Source organism: Apiospora aurea (genome assembly GCF_038362705.1).
Source record: "Apiospora aurea strain CBS 24483 chromosome Unknown utg000008l_segment0_segment0, whole genome shotgun sequence".
In the NCBI taxonomy this organism is placed as follows: domain Eukaryota; kingdom Fungi; phylum Ascomycota; class Sordariomycetes; order Amphisphaeriales; family Apiosporaceae; genus Apiospora; species Apiospora aurea.
In genome coordinates, this window is record NW_027117395.1 from 389,035 (window position 1) to 407,908 (window position 18,874).

At 56.3% G+C, this 18,874-nt stretch overlaps 7 protein-coding genes across 7 annotated transcripts; 4 read left to right on the forward strand and 3 right to left on the reverse strand.

Annotated features, from left to right (window-relative positions):
- Window positions 1–56: 56 nt before the first annotated feature.
- Window positions 57–880, reverse strand: PG986_011603 (uncharacterized protein; the record flags this gene model as incomplete). The annotated part of the gene is made up of 2 exons (XM_066847825.1): window positions 57–463; window positions 568–880. The coding sequence occupies 2 exons, from the start codon at window positions 878–880 to the stop codon at window positions 57–59; spliced, it is 720 nt and encodes a 239-aa protein (XP_066694521.1).
- Window positions 881–2,449: 1,569 nt separating this feature from the next.
- Window positions 2,450–3,430, reverse strand: PG986_011604 (replication factor c subunit 1; the record flags this gene model as incomplete). The annotated part of the gene is made up of 1 exon (XM_066847826.1): window positions 2,450–3,430. One exon carries the CDS (start codon window positions 3,428–3,430, stop codon window positions 2,450–2,452), a length of 981 nt encoding a protein of 326 aa, XP_066694522.1.
- A 1,881-nt stretch (window positions 3,431–5,311) lies between these two features.
- On the forward strand, window positions 5,312–6,685 carry PG986_011605 (endoglucanase; the record flags this gene model as incomplete). Its single annotated transcript, XM_066847827.1, has 2 exons — window positions 5,312–5,385; window positions 5,443–6,685. 2 exons carry the CDS (start codon window positions 5,312–5,314, stop codon window positions 6,683–6,685), a joined length of 1,317 nt encoding a protein of 438 aa, XP_066694523.1.
- Window positions 6,686–7,351: 666 nt separating this feature from the next.
- Window positions 7,352–8,003, reverse strand: PG986_011606 (uncharacterized protein; the record flags this gene model as incomplete). Its single annotated transcript, XM_066847828.1, has 2 exons — window positions 7,352–7,879; window positions 7,959–8,003. The coding sequence occupies 2 exons, from the start codon at window positions 8,001–8,003 to the stop codon at window positions 7,352–7,354; spliced, it is 573 nt and encodes a 190-aa protein (XP_066694524.1).
- Window positions 8,004–10,246: 2,243 nt separating this feature from the next.
- PG986_011607 (uncharacterized protein) lies at window positions 10,247–11,878 on the forward strand (the record flags this gene model as incomplete). The annotated part of the gene is made up of 1 exon (XM_066847829.1): window positions 10,247–11,878. One exon carries the CDS (start codon window positions 10,247–10,249, stop codon window positions 11,876–11,878), a length of 1,632 nt encoding a protein of 543 aa, XP_066694525.1.
- A 2,824-nt stretch (window positions 11,879–14,702) lies between these two features.
- PG986_011608 (uncharacterized protein) lies at window positions 14,703–15,119 on the forward strand (the record flags this gene model as incomplete). The annotated part of the gene is made up of 1 exon (XM_066847830.1): window positions 14,703–15,119. One exon carries the CDS (start codon window positions 14,703–14,705, stop codon window positions 15,117–15,119), a length of 417 nt encoding a protein of 138 aa, XP_066694526.1.
- A 1,025-nt stretch (window positions 15,120–16,144) lies between these two features.
- PG986_011609 (uncharacterized protein) lies at window positions 16,145–18,527 on the forward strand (the record flags this gene model as incomplete). The annotated part of the gene is made up of 4 exons (XM_066847831.1): window positions 16,145–16,158; window positions 16,210–16,959; window positions 17,011–18,484; window positions 18,513–18,527. The coding sequence occupies 4 exons, from the start codon at window positions 16,145–16,147 to the stop codon at window positions 18,525–18,527; spliced, it is 2,253 nt and encodes a 750-aa protein (XP_066694527.1).
- Window positions 18,528–18,874: the final 347 nt, after the last annotated feature.

Consider the following 18,874-nt stretch of genomic DNA (forward strand, 5'->3'; position numbering starts at 1 on the left):
TATCCTCCCATGAATCGCCGACAATATCCATGATACCGCTCGCCGAACATACCTCTTTAAATGCTGCCGGCACTTCGGCGATGACCAGGACAAAACTCATCGTCATCGTCGAATCCGCGACCCTCCTCAAAGCGCTTACGAGCGGCCTCAATCCGCTCCTTCTTCTCCCGCTCCTCCTTCTCCTCCTTGGTCTCAGGCTTGGGGGCCGGAGCCGGGGCCTGCTGTGCGCGCGCAGCCGCAGCCTGGTGAGGGCGGACCGGGGCCTGGTACTGCTGCTGAGGATTGGCCGTGGGCTGCTGAGCTCCGCGCGACTGCTGCTGGACCGTGGGGGCCTGCTGGGCGGCGGCTTGCTGGGCGGCGGCAGCCTGACGCTGCTGGGCCTCCAACGCGGCTTGCTCGGCGCGACGCTGCTCGATCTTGCGGGCGGTGGGCTCACGGCTGGCAATGACCTGTTCCATGGACACTGTTTGGTTTGTGAAAGGTCAGTAACTACGCTTCGGCGACACGAATGTGCCGTGCGGACAACCGGGACAAGGAACAATCCGTTGTTCGGGGGACGGTACTTACACTCGGAGCGAGTGGGGCGGCCGGGCAGGATGGGCGGTCTCGCCGAAAGTCTGGGGTCACCGGAGGGCTGGGAGTACATAGAACCATCGGAGGAGATTCGGCGAGAGGCATTGGCGTCCGATCGGGCGTTATAGGGGTTACCGGTGGGAGGCTGGAACAGGCCGGGAGAAGGAGCGATGCGTCGGACAGTCAAGGGAGGGTAGGCGGCTCGGCGAGCATTTCGCTCGCGCATCGCACGAGGGGCGGTCGGGGCGCCGACGGGGGGCGAGCTCGACGGCTTGGACGTGTTGTTATTGTTGTTGTTGTTAGACATGGCGAATAACGCGATTCAGTACCGCAAGAAGAACGCAAAAAGGGCAGAAGAAGGCCGTCGATGAGGTCGATGTCGGTGAGATGTCGTCGTGGGTGGGTGTAGGTGTGTGTGGATGAAGGTCGAAGGGGGAGATGGGAAGTCGGCGACGTGCGGAATTCGGGAGACTTAAATAGGGTGTTGGCAGATGTGAATACAAGGTCCGTATTGAATAGAAACGAGGTCTTAAATGCAGAAAGCCCGTGAATACAATGTGCTCTCCGTTTATTGGTCGCTGGGTGGACAATCGTCCGATAGGGGTTCCAGGCGACTCCCGTGAATACAAGGGACTTGCACGCGTGAGTCGTAGGTGAGATGCTCGTATACATCGCGTGGTTACTACCTAACCTATATTTAACAAGGCGTACAGGGAGTGCTCTATTGCGTACGGGGCAGCTTGAGAGTGAACAATCAACAAAGAGTCCAGTCTCCCTAGGCGGATATGAGGCACTCTAGTGACCAAGAGCTGCTTGGCTTAATGGATATACATAAGGTAAACAGCCGCCAAATTAAATGCGAGAAACGCGTATCACTTCCGGGCAGTTAGATATGAACGACGTGAAACTCTGAACGGGGCAACTATCGCCCCCTGAATCGGCTTGCTTCGTGATAGGGACGACAGCTCAGAGGCACAACCAGCGTATAGTAGTAAACAGAATAATCGTGAGAGTTCGGAAGAGCAGAGAAGTGTTGTTTTATCAGGAACTAGGCAAATTCGGCAATAACTGAGGCTACTGGCAGTGATTGTCCAGGCAGCGAGTTGCATGGGGGATTATTTCTGTAGGTATACACAATCCTTCTGGCTGACCACCCCAGGGAGCTATTGAAGCCGGATTTTGGTGAATCCCAATCCTTTGCCAGTGTGTGATCTAACAATGAGCTATGAATATCAGGTGTAGCTGTCTGGAAGCGGGGTGAAGAAAGGCTGGATGACTTCTGTCCTGGCTGGGGTGTAAATGTAGGATATCTGGGAATGAAGATTGTCCTGAATCCGGGCACCACGGGCTGAAGCAGAAACAATGCAGCGATGTGGCCAGCACCAGGCCCGGGCTTGAGGTGCTCAAGCGCTGCCTCGAAGCTCCTATCTATGCCATTCTAGAGAAGGCGACACCCGAGTAAATCAAAACCACACTACATGAATTCCTCCTTCTCGACAAGTCTTCTGAGAGCCAAGACACTCTTTGTCTAATATTATCAGAAGTGACTCCTTGGTAAGGGAGAATTCCACGGGCGGGCATTCTCATCTTATCGGTGAACAGCTACTAGTTGGAACAACCTCCACAAAGATGCAACCACAGCAGTGGAAATCAAAAGTGCTGATTCAGATTCGCTACAGTAATTAATCTGTCTGTCAAACAGTGATTCCCCAATGAGTAATCAAGGGGTAAGCAACTATGATTGCCCTTCCCTTTAAGGGTCATTGATAAGATAACTTCCGTGAGTCAATACAAAGTCTACCCATAGCAAAACAAACACGCTGCGTCCTGAGATATCATACAGACAAACATACGAGTCGTCAATGAGACGAGGCGATCATTTCTTGGCCCGCTTTCTGGCGCTAGCAGAAGCAGCCGCTCCCTTTCGCTTCGGCACGGGCTTCTCCTCTTCCTCCTCCCCAGGGCCCTCCTCGTCGTCAGCGGCCTGGCGGGCAGCCATGCGGTCCCGCTTCTCCTGCGGGACGCCGTTCTCCAGGATCTGGAAGAACTCCTCCTCGTTGATGGTCTCGAGCTCCTTCTCATTGATCTCCTGGAGCTTCTTGGGGCCGGCTCGAGTACCAAGAACAATGTAGTCGGTGTCCTCCAGCTTGGTGATGATGTCGGCGCCGTACTTGATGGCGGTGGCGACGGAGGTCTTGCGGTCCATGGTCTCGAAGGTACCCGTGAAAAGCAGCTTGAGGCCCTCGAGACAGTTAAGCTTGCCGGCGGGGATCTTCTTGCGGTGCGTGGAGGGGATGACGGCCGTCTTCTTCATCTTGGGCCGTCTGGTCACGGGTTTCTTCTCTTCCTCTTCCTCCTCCTCAATGTCGCCCTCTACCTTGGCTGGATCCTCGTTTTCCTTGGCCTCCGCGACATCGTCGTCGCCTTCGATCTTGGTCTCCTCGCCGTCCTCGGCTTCAATCTTAGTGTCGGACTCATCTTCGTCCTTAACCGCTTCATCCTCGTCCTCGCCCTTCATGACCGCTTCATTGCCATCTTCAGGGAGAGAGTCGCCCGGCTGGGCCGTCTTGAAGACCTTGACCCGGGCGCCGATGTGGCCATTGGAGCCGCCAGCGAGGATGCCGAAGTAGGAGCCATCGGCCCCGTTGTGGTGATTGAAATCCCACTTCTTCAAGCCCTTGGGCAGCTTGAGCTTGTCCGAGTACCGCTTCATCATGGCTTTGGCGGCCTCATTGGCTGTGTCGAGGCCGTGGTAGACCTCTGGTTGCTGGAGGCTCTCGACCATCTTCTCATTGTCCCAGATGAAGGAGGTGACAATGTAGAGTGGCGGCGCCGCAGCGCCTTCAGCTGAAGACATGACTGTACCGACTGCTTGTTTAATTTATGTTGCTGTATGCTTGCCACCTCAAAGACGAGCTGATGTTATTATGTTCGCAGAGTGAATGTACGTGGGTGATGGTGAACGTTGAAAGTAAGCAAGCAGTGCAGTCGTCGGCCAGTCAGTGTTGGTTGTTTGGATTGGCGCGTCGCGTTTTTTTTTTTCTCTCCCCGGGGGTCTCTAGGCAGCTGCGGTAGGGGTCTGTAGTAAGCCGTCGCTGCACTGCACTGCGCCGTAATTGTTGCTTCAGTAAGTTGTCTACGCTGCAAACGCAGGTGAAGGTACGCCCCACCAAGGAAAACCAAACAAAAATTACCAGGTCCAATGTTGTTTTCAGTCCAAACAGCTGAAATGATATTGACAAGATTCTGAGCTGATAGACTCATAATTCCAGCCTTCAACTAAATTTGACAATGTCTCGATTGATATTCGGGGGTTGGCGGGACCGGGGCAGGTATAGTTCGTGGCTTTGTGCCAGATCTTGGTGCCCCGGAGTCTTTGATGTTAAAAGCACTAACCTACGGCAAAAAGGCACTGCTGCAAACAGCAACCGCCGCTGGTGACGGTGACTGCAACAAGTGACAACCCAGCGTATGGTGTGTTTCGAGCTGTCATTCCATGGCAAACGCACCCTCTATTGTCCACAGTCGCCGCAGAAACGCAATTGATGGGTTTTGATGGATGGATATATGCGCCTTGGGTCGTCATAGCCTCTGTCCATCTTGCATCTTCAAGCTCTTGACGCTCTTGGGTTTTCGGCTTCGCCTGTGTTTCCTTCCAAACCCGTCCATGCGCTTTGGAGAGCGCTCGCTCTGGGTCCATGATGTTTAATGATGTTGCATTTATGCTAGATCTTGGCTCAAAGGTGCTCTACGAGTCGAGGTCAACTGCATGAGCAGCTGCTGCAATTGTATGCATGCAGCTTCGGGTGGCCTCTCCAGGTCGGTAGCCGCGCGCACCTCCCAACCCTCCCCTTAATCCTTCCACTTTCTTCCGAATCGGACTAGATGGTCAACGACCAGGTATTCCCATCGTTTGGTTCTCACTGGAATCACATCGCTCTGTTATCGGATCATACCACCGCGTTTCCTACATCTTGCTTCGGCCTCGCCACTGGCTGGTTACGGGCAACCTGCATCACTAGCTCGGCGGGTTAGTGGGCTGCAACCCCATGATATCTATCGTACGGTGCTAGATTCCGTCGTTCAATCCCCCCCGATCAAATAACACCTCGAGTGCCCCTCGACGAACCCCTGTATTCAATGTCACGCTGTGTCGCCTAGCCGTATACGTGGTGTATTTATTGATTCTTAATGTCCGATTGCCTGTTCTCGTCACGCATCGTGCCAGACTCAGGGCTGCCCGGCTCTACATGTCCATGTCCCCGTCAGCGTCTGTCTGTGCGGGGATCGATAACATGAGGCCCGGGCCAGACTTTCTCACGATGGGGCGGTTTTGCGACCAGCTGCACGTGGTATGGTCAGATTGAGGTCTCACGGAATAATTCTCATCGGTGGCGTTCGATTATGGACTGCAACAACTGTGGGATTGCCACCCCGGGGCCGGGCTTGTCCCTCCGTCGACCGGAACGGGCTTGGCGTTGGCATTCGAATCTAGGGTTGGCGGCCCGAAGATTGGATCCAGGCGCCTGCGAGCCCCTGATTCGCGGAGATATTGTCTGCTTTCGAACCCCGTGTGAACCTTACCTTGGGCAGATGTCTGTCCAACCGCATGCATACCCTTCTCACGATGATATAACCATCGCTTCCACCCAGGAAGGGCTCCCATCTCCCAAGACTTCTTCTCCACGCCACTTGCTATCGTCACCGCTTTTGTCCACGCTCACCTAGACTAGCTGCAATGGCTTCTAGAGCGGCAATCGCCTTCGGCCTTGTGGCCGCCCTCGCGGGTCTTCAAGCCAATGCCCAGAACCCGTAAGTCATTCTTTCGTTCAGGGCGCTCAGGTCAAGTCATCATCTGACATCTTGTAGGGACGACACCGCCGAGGCCTCTCCCAAGTTGACCACCTACAAGTGTACTACGGCAGGCGGCTGCGTCTCGCAGGACACATCGGTCGTCATTGACTGGAACTACCATTGGTTCCATACCAGCGACTGGCTGTCTTGCACCACCTCCAATGGAGTCGACTCAGCCCTCTGTCCAGATCAGGCAACATGCGCCAAGAACTGCCAGGTCCAAGGAGACTCCAACTACACCGCAAACGGTGTGGCCACGACTGGAGATACCATGACCATGAACCAGTTCGTCTATGGTGCGAACGGGCTTCAGGGCGCTTCTCCGCGAGTCTATCTCCTGGGCGCCGATGGCAACTATGTGTTAACCAAGCTCTTGGGTCAAGAGTTGACTTTCACTGTCGATCTGTCAACTCTGCCCTGCGGAGAGAACGGTGCATTGTACCTCTCCGAGATGGACGCCACTGGTGGAAGGAACCCTTACAACACTGGCGGCGCCAAGTACGGCTCTGGATACTGCGACGCCCAGTGCCCAGTGCAAACCTGGAGGAACGGGACGCTCAACACGTCCGGTGCTGGCTACTGCTGCAACGAGATGGATATCCTCGAGGGCAACTCGAGAGCCAACGCCTTCACCCCGCACCCATGCACCGACACCGACTGCGACAAGGGCGGCTGCGGCTTCAACCCCTACTCGCAAGGCCACAAGGACTACTGGGGCCCCGGCGGCACAGTCGACACCTCCAAGCCCTTCACGGTGATCACCCAGTTCATCACCAACGACGGCACCACGAGCGGGACCCTGAGCCAGATCACGCGCAAGTACATCCAGAACGGCAAGATGGTGGCCAGCGCCGTTTCGGGCGGCGACACCATCACCGCCGACGGCTGCGTCGCCGCCAGCCCCGGCGCCGCCCAATTCGGCGGCCTCCCGGGCATGGGCAACGCCCTGGGCCGCGGCATGGTGCTGACGTTCGCCATCTGGAACGACGCCAGCGGGTTCATGAACTGGCTCGACAGCGGCGTCAACGGGCCCTGCAGCGCGACCGAGGGCGACCCGGCCCTGATCCAGAAGAACCACCCGGAAACCCACGTCGTCTTCTCGAACATACGCTGGGGCGATATCGGCTCGACTTTCGAGAGCGGTGCGGGTGCGCCGCAGCCGCAGCCGGGGACTACTACTACTACTGCGAAGCCTACGCTCACGACGACTACGAAGGCGAGCACGACTACGGCTGCTGGGCCCGTGCAGACACATTAGTAAGTTTTGCTCATCCCCATGATCTTTAAGGGTTGTTTGAGATCTGACAGAGATTTACTGATGATGTTTAATTACTGTAGTGGACAATGTGGAGGTACTGGCTACACAGGGCCCAAGACTTGTGCTAGCCCGTACACTTGCAAGGTCTCTAACGAATGGTAAGACAACTCCAAGTCCTATGACAAACGTCAATATGCTAATAGAACCGCAGGTACTCGCAATGTTTGTAAGGAGGCGAGGGTTTTCTTCAAAGAGATAGATAGGCTGCGTATCCTATACGCCAAGAACATGGCTTTCCCGTGAGTGGGTAGTACGATTAATTACTATTGTGTACTACATGGTGCCTATTTGTGTATGGCCATTGTGACTTCCCGGCAAGAACAAGAGCCTTTCTCCCAAGCTTTCCCTCTCCAGCAAGCAGGTTCACTCGAGCCCAAGTGCAGAAGCCAAAAGTGAAGAAAAAGACGAAATCCTCACCAACGCCGTAGCGATATCACGGAGGCAAACACCATTGCGAGTCGCTGCTCCAAGGCAGATCTCAGCTTGACGAGCCGGGTAAGGGTTAGGGGAAAAGGCCAGGTCCGCCCGGCTTGAACCTGCGAGTTGTTGAAGCCCTGGTTCATTGAGCCTTGCTGGCCGTGTGGTCGAATCACGTCCAAATCGCATTCAGCGAGTGGGATCATTGTCCTCCTCGCTCTCGCCCTCCTCCTCCTCCTCCTCCTCCTCCTCCTCCTCCTCCTCCTCCTGCCCCTGCTGCTCCTGGCGAGAGGCTTGACCGGCCAGTCCGAGCCCGGCGTTGCCATGTTGCATCTGGCGGTGGGCACTGAGATCGAGTCTATCACCGCCTTGGATCGGGGGCATGAGGCAGAGATAAAATACGCCGTTAGACCGGTTGGGAGTGGCAGGGACGATCACGGCGCCACAGCTAGCAACGAGAGCAGCGGCACGGGCACCAACACCATCACTGCTGCGGGTGAGAGGAGCCTGGCCTCCAGGATCGTGCTTAGGGGCTTTGGGGGCGTAGTGGCCAAGATGCTCGTAGATGTAGCGCTGGATCTCGGGAGGGGTGACCTTGCGCTGCTGCTCGTCTTGGTTCTGGTTCTTCCGGGTGGATGGGGCGGCGCTGGGGAGGTGGCCGGTGGGGCTGCCGGAGGGGGCAGAGTTCAGCTCCTCGGGAGCGGCCTCGTTGCTAGCCTAGATGAATGTTTGGTTGGTTAGGAACTCGATGCTTTCTTCGCTGAAAATCCGGCTTCTTAAGGAGTTGGGGTCTCACCATCGCCTGGGCAATCAGAAGAATAATAAACCAGAGAGGGAACATGATAGCAGCCAAGCAAACGAGTCTAGCAACAGGCTCTTCATAGGAAGATTCGTCCTTGTTTGGGGCCATGGCAAAGAGATTCCAGGATCACCAACGAATTCCCAGTCTAGCCACCTCAACTCCGGCCCTGTGTCAGCAGTCTCTTTGAGAAAAGATATCGATAATATGGGGAAATGAACTATGGGGTGGGTAGAGAAAAAGAGAACTTACCGTGGGTTGGGGATGACTAGCGTTCAAGCGTTTCTCCCGGACTTGGGCAGGGAAAGGTCTTCACGCTATTTGTCTAATGGTTATTCGTGGGAACATTGATGCAAAAGCAGGGAACTAGCTGATGTTGGGATAAACAACGGCCAAGGTAATAAGTTTGATGCGACATACCTGGATCTGAAAGGAATAATCTGGATTCCCAGATATGCGTATCGTAGATGCAGCAAAGGACTCGTCCAAGGGTTGCGACGGGGACAGGAGAAATTGTGCCACAAGGAAATGAAAGCGAGATGTTGGCAGTTTGCAGGAGAAGACTTTGTGGGAGGAAAGCACGACAAGAAATCAAAATGCTTCCAGAATCCAAAGGGCCATTCACTGGGAAAATAATTAATCATTTCTCGTGGGTCAGCCGCACTATTCGCGGCTCGACTGCCCCAGCTTCAGCGTCGCGGCTGATATTTTCGCTCTCGGGTTGGTGACATCGGCGACGCCATGGTCCGCTGGGGCATGGGGTCACTGTAAGCTATGATAAGCCAAAGTGTACGAAGCTGGCCCCGTGTAGACAGATATGGCCCTGGTGGTGTCATTGCAGGGAAGGACATGAGACACATTAGCTATATTCTGTATGAGAAATTCAGGGGCTCGTTCAGAGTATATACTTGATACGGGGTAGCCTTCTGGGCGGTCCAGTCTCCACTGAGTGACAGGCCCGGAGGTGGGATCATCAAACGGATCCGGGGCAGACTTAGCCGGACTTCAAATACGTTTCCTCCGGAGTTGGGGTTCAGGGGCAGAACCGCCACCTCCGGAGGGGACAGACAGCGCTTTCTTTTCAGATGGAGACGAGGGTCAACAAAATTAAGCAAGTGTTCCCTTAAGTGCTGAAGCGCTGCTTTCCGTACAATACTTTCAACAAATGATTAACACAGCCGCGAATGCCGTAACAAGGGCAATTTGACCAATTAAATATCACACCAAGCGTGGCGGACGTTTAAAACGTCAAGTCGATCGTACTAGATTGTCCCTGATCCGTACAGTACCCAACCATTTGGTGGAGAGCAGGGCTTTAGCACTTAAGGGGATACCAAGTGACAGACATTTTCAGTATCTGGAATACATGTGTTAGGACGAGACTCAACCTCCCTAGGCTAATTTACTCAAAATCAGCAAGCTGCCAGGTGGCATTCTGCGAGGTCGATCCCAAGTACACCAGCCCTTTGACCGCTGGAACCCCTAGTCCATTTCGTTCATTAGGTCATGTCGTTTGTGTTCTACCCGATACAGGCTGCAGCACGATATATGCAGCACATGATAACTTCTAGACAAGATATAAGAATCAGAAGCAGGAGAGTAGGAGTGGCCAAGAGGCGGTTGGGAGTTTAGTGGTCGGAAGTGTTTATTAGTCTCTTATTCAAGCTGGATCAGCACCCGTGTTCCATATGGCCTGAGCATCTTGCTCTGAACAACATGAAGCTTGTTAGTCCAGATTTGCACGTGAGAACAAAGGATTTCATTTGGAAGCACACACAACAGCCAGGAGCAGTTTCCAACCCTGGATGGCCCATATTGTGCGTCGCTTCTTGGATGGCTGGATCCCATGGAACTTCCTGGTGGCACATGGAAAGCATTGGGCTTCCGAGATGGATATTTGAATTGGACTTGGATCTATCAAAGCCAACAGGTACGTTTTGAGCCGAATCAAGCTTTAAGCACAGGGCAACAACCTTCTGGAATCATCCCTCGAATCCTGGGATGGCCATAGTAGGACCTTGATGTGTCGAACAAGGATGATGTTGGTCCATTGGGTGTGAAGCGGAAAAGAGTAATGCCGGGCACCTTCTAGACTGCCAATGGAAGACCCAAGAGCCCGAAAAGCCCACTAATTTTGAAGCCTGCAACCCAAGTTCCCACCCAGGGCCGGCGTCAACCCCACCATGGCCTGCCGGCAGTGATGTCAATTGCAACCCATCATCACCTGCACCACCCTTCACCAGCCTCGTGTGCGACGGAGAAACGACAAACCAAGAGCGGAAATGATGGTCGCAAAATTGTCTGACCTCCCTCCCGAGCTTCTGGACCGGGTCTGCTACTTTGTAGACCGCAAGCAGACCCTCGTGCACCTGTCCAGATGCTCGCGGCAGTTGTGCGCCGCCGCCACCCCACATTTGTACCGTCGCATCGACCTGCTCTCGACGCCGACGGGTGATATGGACAAGCATCTGGACACCCTCGTCTCGCTGTTTCTCAGTCACGCGGAAGTTGCCTCGCATGTGCGACACCTGGCCATCCGCATGCCCGACAGCAGGGCGCCGCGGGAAGAGTCGACTGTGCGCGCGCCTGAGATTCAAGAGTTCATCCGGCGGCTAGATGGCATCTTCCCGTCCAACGAGAAGCCACGGCCCAGCTTGGAGACCCAACCAACTGAGACCATTCCGGGGGCTTCCGATGACACCGATGAGGATGAAGAGGATCTGGATGCCGGGAGCGTCTGGAGCACCACCGACGAAAGTGAGGAGGAGATTGAAGGCGGTGATGAGGAGGCATCCAACGAGGATATGAGCGGAAAACTGTCGCAGAAGGCTACCGAAGTTCAACGCTGGGTCATTCTCGTCATCCTGTTGACCCGGCTTCAGAAGCTCGTGACACTGGATCTTGAGTTCTCACAGCCTGCATACTGTGGCGAGATCTTCGACATGATTCTCCGGTTCAATGAGCGCGCGATATCTGCCAGGCTTCCCAACATTGAGAAGATCTGCTTCGGCTATTCGTCCGTACCTGCCCGGGGCTTGCTTTGCGACGGCACCTTCTCGTTTCCCGGCTTGACCTCCGTCTACCTACACCGTGTCACCAGTGGAGCTTCCATGGCGTTCTTGGGCGAACCTTACACGCTCCCCATGAAGCACTTGGAATTGCGAGACTGCCGGCTGTCGCCACCCGAACTCAACAACATCGTCAAATCCGCCAAGAGTTTGAAGTCTTTCATCTACGAAGTCGGAGAGCCACGCACCACCTACCAGAGGCGACAGAACATCAGCTACAGGTCGATCCGACTGGCGCTGGAAAGCCAGAAGGACAGCCTGGAGTCCATATGGGTCGACTACCCTCACGACTACCTCTTCGACGAGCTCTCGACCGACGAGACGAGGCCCATAGGCTCGTTCCGTAACTTTACGGCCCTGAAGCGCCTGCGCATCGCGGGCACCTACATCTTCGGCTTCGTCTGGACGGACAACCTGGACGTGAGCCGGCTGGTTCGGGCGCTGCCAGAGCAGATCGAAGCGGTTCACGTGACGCACGCAGACGAAGACGAGGAAACGATGGAAGGGGTGCAACTGGTCATGAATGCCAAAGCCGAAGGCCGATTGCCACAGCTGTCCCAGTTGCTGCTGGACATGTCGCGCCCGTATTTTGAGGAGCACGAGGTGGAACTGAAAAGGCTGAAGCAGCAGGCAGAAGAGGCCGGCATGGACTTTGGCATCTACGACAACTACAGCGACGACCGGATCGTGTCCGACCACGACTGGGTGCGGTTTTCGCGAGCAGGTAACCTGGGTTACAACCGAGAAGAGATCTCGTGGGGGTTCGACGAGGAAGTGCAGTGGCCCAAGCGGGTCTCTGGGTGCATGCAGAGGCCCCGGTACGGCGAGATTTACATAGCTTCTTCATAGTCCGCAGGCGTGCAAGCGGCGTGCTAAGATGCATGCATCCATGGGCGCGCGAGCACCATGGCGATATTCCGGAGATCAGCATGTACGTAAGCAGTAGTGCGGCGGCGGGTGTTTTGCAAGCCTCGTTCGGATTTACGGAGTCTACGAAACTGCTTACTGTGAGGAGGTAGCTGGTTGTAGGTAGCTATGTCCCCAGAGTTTACCCAGGTGATTACGGAAGAGCTGCCCAACTGCACAATTTGACTCGGTCCAAACCCCCTCCGTCCGAAAAGTGAGGCATCATCAACATCTGTCCAGGACATGGGTGTCATCGAAGACCAGGGGCATTTTTTTTTTCCAGAAGCAGAAGGAAAAATGTGGCCTAAAATAATGGGACTGAAGAGGATATCAAGCCTGGCAGCTGGGATTTACTGTTCGGGATGAACGGGCCTGAGCGAATGGGATTTCGGAACCCCTGTAATGGGATTCGGCACAGGCGACCGAGATGCAAAAAAGAGTTGCCAAGGTTAGAGGGGTAGGGGCCAGGGGCAGAGAGTTTCCTTGGTCCTTTTTGGTCCTTGCTGAGGGACGAGCGAATGAGGGGCACTTAAGCCTCTGCGCCAGTGCTAGCCGCCAGCGACAACAAGAGACAGAGAGAAGCTCTGCACCAGGCACGCCCACAGCTCCTCCAGGGACAGGGCCACTTGTTTCATCTTAAGATGTGCCTCTCTTGTTCCTGGGCTCCGATCTCTTGGCAACCGCCTGCCTCCAGTCTTTCCCAGTTTTTCCTCTGCTGATATTTGCAGGAGGGCCAAGGTGAATGACGATGGATGGGGGGCCACATGATAGCTATGGGGCTGACACTGGAGTTCGGAGCCTTTCTTCTTTTTGTTGGTTGGCTGGTCACCCCTGTAACTTTACAGAGGGAGGGAAAAAACGGCACGCCGCTAAGGCGAAAGCCAGCTACGGCAGCAGACAGGTCGGTGCGCACCACGGAGACGGAGCTGAACGTCCAGGCGAGGGCTCGATGCTTAGGTTGCAATATCTAATCTTTGAACCTGGCTCGGCCTCGCTATGCACAATGCGCGCGAAGAGTCGAAGATGGGGAAAAGGGAAAACCCGAATATTAATGAGAAGAAAAAAAGAAAAGAAAAAAGATTCGTCAGACCGTCATGGATCGGATCGCAGGCACCCTGATTTGTAAACATGTCATCGAGCTGAGTTAATATTGGCGGCGATGGATGGGTGGAGGGAGGGGAAAAGAAAAGGCACCGCCGAGCCACACACACGTCTGCCTACGATACGTCGGGGGCTGCACCTTGGTTCTTTTTGACGCTGCTGGCCTTCTTCAATGTCACGCCCACGATCTCGACAGCCCAGCCAGCCGATCGCCACTATTGGCGAGCTGGGCTGCAAGCCACACGTCACGTCGTCGTACCGGCATGTGTAGGTTAGGTACTTAGTCAAGTAGGTAGGAGGAGGCAACGGTATATGGTTTCGCACCGCCGGGTGCCATACGTATGTAGATTATTCGAGGTAGCCGACTTTTTCCTTGATTACTTGGTAGGTTTCCCGCCATTTGCATATGGTTGTTGCTGGTGTTACGCGACTCATGCGAAGAAAGGTTATGTATGTAGCAACGAGAGAGAGAGAGAGAGAGAGCTACAGCATCCTACCTAGTGTACCGTGGGTGGTACGCGAAAGCCGCTAGTTCCTTCGCGAGGGGGACGCCAGCCGCCATGCTGCGGAAAAAGGACCAAGATTCAAGATTCAAGATTCCTCAGACTGGCGCAGCAACATAACCCCCGCCGGGCTCAGGCCAGCAGTGCAGTCCCAGTCCCGAGAAGAGGGAGGAGGATCTGGATGAAGCAGAGGAAGGAAAAAGCAGAAGGTTGCGGAATCGCATTTTCGGGCTTGGCACGCCTGGCCGTGCTCATTGGCCCATGGTCCGGGCTGGCAGATGCAGAGCACAAGACACAAGACCCTCCCTGCCTCCTGCCTCCTGCCTCCTGGCGACGCGTGGTGTGCTGGTTAGTGTGCCTCCGCTGCAGAAAGAGTCGGCGAGCGAGCTCCAATGAGTCCGTCAAGTGCCACATGCTGGCCGGGTCTCGGGTTTCAAAGATAGATCATGGACGCGCCACCACGCGGTCGAGGCATTCGGACACCCCAGGTAGATTATGTAGATAGCTTGGATTGAAGTACATATTATCGCCAATGCCCATGCCAATTGCCAGGGCGGCTATGGGCACTGGAGAAGACTACTAAAAAAAGTCGAAGGCATCGAACAGAGCAAAGAAGAAAAAAAAGAAAAAAGAATCGCTTATTTCCTAGCTATTAGTTCCCGGTACCTTGCTCTCGGGCCTCCCCCTCCCATCCCATCAAAGCGGTTCCCTGGCGCAACAAGAAAGCAAGAAAGAAAGTCAAGAAAGCAAGGCGAGACATCCCGCGTCGACCAAGTTTGCCCAGCATCGGTGCATATGAGACGAGACATATAACGCTCTCTTCCCAGAGTTCCTCCCTGGTCTATTATTATTATTATGTGACCCCATTTCCCATACTTTGCTGTCTGTCTTGGCCCCGTATCCTGTTCGACCTCGCTTGCTTGCTCCCCCCGGCCTCTTGTGTTTCGCTTGCAGGTTGCAGGTTGAGCGGCACAGACAAGTGCAAGCAACCTTAACTTGACTGCCGTTACAGCTTTGGAGGTTACATGCAGCAGCAAGCAGCGGTAGCCAGAAGTAGAGCTTGTCAGTAGGTTCTCATCATCTCCCGGCGAGTTGATCGGCAATTACCTCGCAATACCTGCGACTTTTCCCCTGCATCCGTCCCTCATCAAACACGAGCAAAGATGGCGGGCACCAGGCTGCAGAAGCCGACGCCGGTGGCCTTACAGCCGAGGCCACGCCCCAACACGCTGCGCAAGAAGCCACCGCCAGTTTCGATGCACAGCTATCCCTCCGTGGCCAAGCAGCAGCAGCAGCAGCAGCAGAAACCACCCCCGGTTTCCTTTGACAACTTGGGATCGTCACCCGCGGTCCCTACGAGGCGGAAGCACGGCTCGCTATCTGCCGTCAAAACAAACGAGCCGCAATACCAACAGTACCAATACTACGCACCATATCAGCCCACTCCCATTCCGTCGTCGCTGGACCAGCGCATCATCAGTAGCAGCAACAGCACCAGCCAAGACGGGCGCCGGGGCCAGGACCGGGGCCGGTCAGTTGATGCGGTCGTAAATACCACGGCAAGCACAATCAACGAGTAAGCGACCCTTGCATTGAAACTGTATAGGTCAATTTCCTCTTTCCCCCAAGGTGGCAGAACCACCAGCCGCCTATTTGTGTCTTGAACCACCGGAGTTGGTGCTACCATCCTTGATGCACCTTGGTCTGGTGGACCGGTCGGTCCATGTTCACTCCCACCCCAGACTGCCAGGCTTGCTTGGTTGTCGGATGTCTTTGATCTTTACCAGTGTCCCCCTTTTTTAAAGTGGTTTTCGCCTGCATCCAAACGCCGGTAGGCAATTTGCGCGTTTTGGCCCGGCGCGGCACCTCTTATGCGAAAGGCTGCGAGCTGCTCGCCCAAGCCGATCGGCAAGACATCTTTCCCCATGTTTCGTTAGAATCGACCCAGAGTTTACCATGAGCGGCTCAGTGAGCAGCACACTTAAACATGTATTTCATGCAGGTTCCACCCCTGATGATCTTATTCTCCCCCCACCCTGTGCCTGGCGCGCTGGCTGCGAGAACTAGGTACCCTGCCACCACACCACCAAAAGAGTCCAAGACCTGCAAGACCACCCTTGCACATGTTCGTGGTTAGCGCTACGCCGAAAAAAAAAGCACCATCATTTCCACACAACTGTCGCTGGCGCAGCTTTAACCTCTTCAGCGACAGCCTCGTACTATTCCCAGGCCCAGTGGCTGGCTTGTAGCCTCCTTCTGGGCAGTATCCTAGAACGGTCTAGACGTAGCGCGCATCCTCCTGCAAAATGGGCAGACACTTTTTCAAGTGAAATGGGCTTTGGAGGGGAAACAAAGAGACAGAGGAGCGAGAGCGAGAGAGCGCCAGGAAAATGCTCTCCTCTTGCCTGTCGTTCCTCGTCCCCCCCTTTTAAAAACTTCAGACCGACCACTCACACACGCCTACAAGTACGCACACGTGGGCTGTTGGATCGCCGCGCGTTGAGTTGTATTGCGATACTCCCTGACCCTAGCACGCCAATCATTTTAATCCCTTGAGAGCCCCACGGCAACCTGCCGATCGCTTTAACTTGCCATCCCCGTCCATATGTCTGGGGGCCCGTAAGACGGTAAACATAACTGACTCTGACCCTCACGTCCTGCCACTTACAGATTTGCTGCTGCGAGACCACCATCCCACCACCACACACGAGCTCGCTCTGCTTCTGCTGTCGTGTACACGCCCCGGTACGACAACAACCTGCTGAAGCCCTCCAACGCGCTCGCCCCCAGGAGAAGCCCCAACACCAACAAGATGGTTGCGGCCACAGCCGACCCCGGCCCTGCCTTTGTTCCCGTCACCGCTGCAGGTTGTGGTGGTACGAAGGGAGGCAGGCCCAACATGGACCGACAAAGCTCCTTCGGCGCCTACAATGCCGCCTCTTCTCCTTCTTCCTACTTTCCTCAACAACCGCGCTCTTCCACGAGGCCGACGCCGCCGCCCATCGCCCCCGGCTCCTACGCCCAGTTCGACAACCGCCCGTCGCCGCCGCTCACGTGGCAGCGGCCGTCCAGCAGCAGCTCGAGCGCCAGCGCGAGCACCGTCATGACGCGGGAGAGCCTGATGCGCAGCCCCGCGAGCAGCCGCACGAGCTTCGAGTCGTGGGACTCGTCGATGAGCCCGCGCAAGGGGGACTTTTCGCCGTCCTGGCAGCGGCCCGCCCCGATCAAGCAGTATCGGCGCAGGGCCCCCGGCGAGCTCTTCGCGGCGCTGCCGGGCGAGGTCATGCAGCTGATCCTCGACCACCTTAGCGATTTGCATCTGGAGCCGAGCAGTACCAGCTGTGCGACGTGCATGATGCGGGACTTTTGCTCGGTTGCTCTCTCGGCTAGGAAGCTCTTGTTCCATGCGAGAACGGCACTGTAAGGAGCCTTTTGATGGTGTGTTTAATTTATTGGCTAACAACTAGGCAGCTACGGGAACATTGTGCTGGTGGGAAACGATTCGGCTGTGCAAAAGAAACGCTACAAGCTCAATGCCGGTACACGGCTCGTTTTACTAAGACGCACACTCAGAGCGAACCCTTCGGTCAGCGCCATGGTGCACACCCTGAAGGTGCCTACCGCCCCCGCGGGCGTCGCCGTGGAGGAATACCAGAACCTGGTGGCGTCGGTCATCATGGCCTGCCCCAACTTCGAGCAGCTCGTCGGCCCCATCGTAACCTACGACCACACCTGGAACCGGCTCCACCACGCCCTGTCCACGCGGTGGAAGCTCAGGGAGATGAACTGGGTGGTCGGGCCGTCCCCGTACCAGCGCCAGCGCCGGATCCGATCGAGCTCGACCGCCGCACGGATGATGGCCCAATCCCGCAACCCACAGCCGCTGCACGCACCCCCCGGCGATCTGCAACCGCAGCAGAGCCTGGCCTTCCTCGACTTCAACACCAACTGGGGCCGCCTCCAGACGCTGTCCATCCACTGCCTGCCGGGCGCCACTTTGACGCCCCTGTCGCTCGTGGAATCGATACTCGCCCACATGCCCAACATCGAGCACCTCTACCTCTCGAACTTACCGCTGACCTCCTTCGACGACTCGAGCCTGCTGGCGCTGCCGTCGCTCAAGACGCTCTGGCTCTCGAACCTCCCCGGCATCTCCAGCGCGGGCCTGTCCAAGTTCGCGACGCGCCAGAGCGCGCAGGGCCTCAAGGCGCTGACCCTGAAGGACCTCCACATCGACTCGCTCCCGGCCCTCGTGCGCGTCTTCTCGAACCTGGTCTCGCTCGAGAAGTTCGCCTTTGTGCAGAACCGGGCGCCCGTCCTGCCCGCGGACGAGATGATCTGGCTCTTTCCCTACCTCGCCTCCAAGTCGCTCCGGACCCTGCATTGGGACATCCCCGCCGTCGGCGGCGGCGCGAACGCGAACCCGGCCGACCCCATCCTGGCCAAGAGCATTGCGGCGGGCGGCTTCCCGGCGCTGCGCTCGCTCCGCGCGCCGAGCGATCGGGACGGCATGTTCCAGGCGCTCTGCATGCCGGTCGAGAAGATCGAGCTGGCGAGCGACCGGTTCCACGGACGCGGCCTAACCAATAGCCAACAGCGCAGCGGCCCGACCTCGCCCACGGCGACTTCGCACCAAGCGGCGGCGGCAGCGGCGGCCGCTGCTTCGATGGAAAAGCCCGGCGCGCCGTCGAGCCGGAACCTGCACCACGCGCGCCTCGCGGCGCAGAACCGGATCGAGGCGGCGCGGTCGCGGCCGCGGTACTTCGTCAACGTGATCGACGAGGACGGGTCCGTGGTGGAGAAGTACGGGATGTCGGGGTACATGGGGCAGGTCGAGTCGCGGATCCGGTACCAGCTGCTCCCCGACCCCGGGGCGACGGACGAGGACGGGGGGCTGGTGGACATGGCGGACGTGCTGGCGGACAACGGGGAGAGCTTGGGGGCGGTGGGGAGCGGGAGGGGTGCTCGGGCAGGTGGAACGCGAATGAGACGAGTAGTGCTGACAAGCGGGATCGGGAGAGGTGGTGGCATACGGAACGGGGGCGGTGGAGGCGGGTTGGCTTGGCTTGAGGGGGAGGGGGGGTGGCATGAGGGGAGAGAGAGAGGGGGGCACATGATGATGAGGTGTGGGAGGAAAATGCGAACAACACATACTAATGATCTCTACACGATAAAGACAGCGACGGTATACTTGGGTTTCTTTGGGGTAACGAACAACACGCCGGGTTTTTTGGGGAGGGGATTTCGGGTATTTGGGTCAGGATCAGGATCAGGGCGCACAGTTTAGGTAGAGGATACTCCTTGGAACAAGACAAGGTAGGTAGGTCTATGTGCT